Raw genomic sequence first — 2,873 nt, forward strand, 5'->3', positions numbered from 1 at the left:
TTTACATCAGACAGCCTCTGCCCCACAGCACTGCCCGGATTGCAGCCCTCCGCATTTTATTTGCCTGAGACAAGGGCTGTGTCCCCATCTCTGGGCCAGGGCCCAGCCCAGGTGACTGGCTGGGAGGAAGCCCCACCTCCCTGGGGAGCGTTACCTTGTCCATCGGCCTTGTAGTCGTCCGGGAGCAGCTTGTCCTGCCGGTAGCCCAGCACGAAGGCCAGGAAGGACAGGATGAGGGCATCTCCGATGCTGAGGATGGCCAGCATGAAGGCCCAGCGGATGGTGCAGTGGCCCAGCGTGTACTTGCCCGTCTGCTCCCCGCACATGCGCCGCACCTCACTGGAGTCCCAGCCGTCTGGGTAGACCAGGCAGCCAATCATCAGGCCTGTGGCTGAAGGGGCAGAGGGCGGGTGTGTGGGCTGAGTGCTCAGCCCGCACCAGCCTCGCACTGCTGTCATCTTGCCACCTCCCTTCTCCTTGTGCTAACAGCCTTGAGAGGCAACAGGCAGCTCCTGCCATCCTTGCAGGACACCGGCAGCTACCGGGAGCCGCGGGAGCAGCAGGGAGCGGCTCCGAGCCCAGGGCGGGTTCTGCACAGGACAAGGGGTCCCACCAAGCTCAGCTGGCTCACCCGGCCTCCAAAATCCGGTCCCGGCCCAGAGAACTCATCACTCCTAAGACATACCTTTGTTCACATTTCAACATCTCTGAAACCCGTGGTGAGAAAGGTCAGGCCATCACTTATTACAGCAGGAAGGGCAGTGGTGTGTCCTTCAGCCCAGGGATCTTAGATTCACTGAGTACAGAAGTCCAGCCCGGCTCTGCCTGCTTCCTCATGAACCTTCTGTTCAAGCATCAGGTCTCCTCACCCTCCAGGGCAGCACCGTGCAGCTGCCCACACTTCCTGAATTTGAGAATCCCCTGGCATATTCGTTTAAAGCGCTGGTTCCAGGTCAGTGTGGGCTCGGGACCCCTGCTTTGAAAGCTCTCCTCCGGGTGGGTGGCTGTCTCAGTAGGAACAGCTCACTGCCAGCCCAACTCTGGGCTAACCAGCTGTGACTCCAGCGAGCTACTTACGCTTTTTGCCTCAGTTTCCTTGTTTGTAAAGTGGGGGTGATAACAATACCCAACTGTTTGCCTTGCAGTGAGAGTCCAGTGAGTCAGGACTGGAAAGGCGCTCAGCACAGGGCCGCACATACTTGGCCCCGAGCCCATCTGTTACCCGTCTGTGACAGTGTTCACAGCCCCAGAGCCCACTCCCCGCCTGCCCCCGCTTCTGCCGGCCTCCCCACGCTGCACAGACAGGTGACACAATCCTGGGATGTGACTGGGGTGACCCCGAGCACAGCCGCCATGCCGGCCAGGGGGCCCTTTCCGACCCGGGCCCCGCTCCACAGGCCTGAGGCTCTCTGGTCACAAGGCTGCGCCTACCCGGGCACCCCTCACAAAGCGCCTCACAGGACCCAGCGTCACCTAACGTGGCTCGGCTAGCTCCGAGAGGAAGGCCAGCGGGTCAAACGAGTGCACAGGGATGTGTGCGATCCAGGTCCACCTCCCCCCCAAGTCCATCCGCCTTCCTTTGATTTGTTTACAGGAGGAAGTCATATATGTACTTCTTTTCTAGATCACAAAATACTTCATCCTGCATGTTTCTCTTGACCTGAAAATAGTTCTGTGAAGGCCATGTAGTAATGTCCCATTTGTAAGGTTAGAAAACTGAGGTCTCAGAGAAGCCAAGTGCCTTCTCATGGCTCCTGACTCTCTCGACTTCAACGTTCATTTCCTCTACTCCCAGGTTGTGACATCTCCGAAGAGCTGAATGTGTTTGGTGGTGACATTTCAGACTTAGCGACAAACTGAGAAGTGTTTCAGGAAGATATTTAATGTTGGGGGACCCTCCCAGAGCTCTTTGGTAAAACCTGTGCGCTCCCCCTGTTGGTATGAGATCAGCCTGGTATGTGCGCATTTCTAGGCCAGAGCATTTAACAGCTTGGGGGAGACCTTCCGGAGCCCCCTCTCCTTCTCCAGTGACAGGTGATGCTCGATCAGCCTGGGTTCCAGAGAGCACAGTGAGGGCAGAGCCCCCACCCGACCCTCAGTGAGTGAGAACCATGTTTTGCATGCATTGCATCATCCCGTCCTTGCAAGAGCCGTGCAGAGGTTCTGCTGCTACATCATACAGATGAGGTTACCAAGATTCCCAGAGACAAGCAACTGGCCCTGCCGCGTTGCTAGGAGCTGGGATCACACAGCCTAGACCGGGCATCCAGAGCTCTAACGTTGTGAAGGTTTCCCTTCTCCTGCTCCCTTCCTTGGTCTCAGGCTTCTTGGCAAGGTCAAGCTAACCAGTCAAGGCCTCATCAAATAGATGCATCTCCCAGCTGCTGGCTGTGGGACACCACCACCCGTCCCCCACCCCCCATCTCTCCCTTGGCTCATCTTCCCTTCCCCAGCACTGAGGAAGGGAACATGACACCACCTTTGCTCTCCCCCAGCATAAATGTTTCAGGGGACGGCACCCGGCCACTCTGCCAACAGTGTCTCCAGTTCCATGACCCAGAGTCTGGCTCAGATGGCCCGATAGCCCCTCCCCCACCCAGGCCCTCCCAGCAGGGCCTGTTCAGCAAGTGATACCTGTTGCCGGAGGCTGGGGAGGGGCAGTGCAGAGAATGAGAGGGGTGCTTGTGTCTCTAGCATCCCATAACTGTAACATGCAAGGCCAGTTGGCAAGCATGTCAAAGTCCATTCTACTCCTCTTTGTCACAAAACTGCTAAACCTTCATTCTCCCTTCTTCCTCCCCACTGCCCACCGAGGCTTGCTTCACCGCTGCCCCAGCCTTTCCCTCATCTTATAGAGAGACTACAGAGGAAAG

At 57.5% G+C, this 2,873-nt stretch overlaps 1 protein-coding gene across 1 annotated transcript in view; it reads right to left on the reverse strand.

Moving 5' to 3' along the window:
• LHFPL5 (lipoma HMGIC fusion partner-like 5) overlaps positions 1-2,873 on the reverse strand; it is a 12,234-nt gene that overhangs the window by 7,489 nt on the left and 1,872 nt on the right. Inside the window, exon 2 of the mRNA XM_005881734.2 lies at positions 155-391. Coding sequence (XP_005881796.1) covers positions 155-391 — 237 coding nt within the window. The remainder of the gene's footprint in view (positions 1-154; positions 392-2,873) is intronic.

Source organism: Myotis brandtii, unplaced genomic scaffold (assembly GCF_000412655.1).
Source record: "Myotis brandtii unplaced genomic scaffold, ASM41265v1 scaffold687, whole genome shotgun sequence".
Lineage (NCBI taxonomy): Eukaryota > Metazoa > Chordata > Mammalia > Chiroptera > Vespertilionidae > Myotis > Myotis brandtii.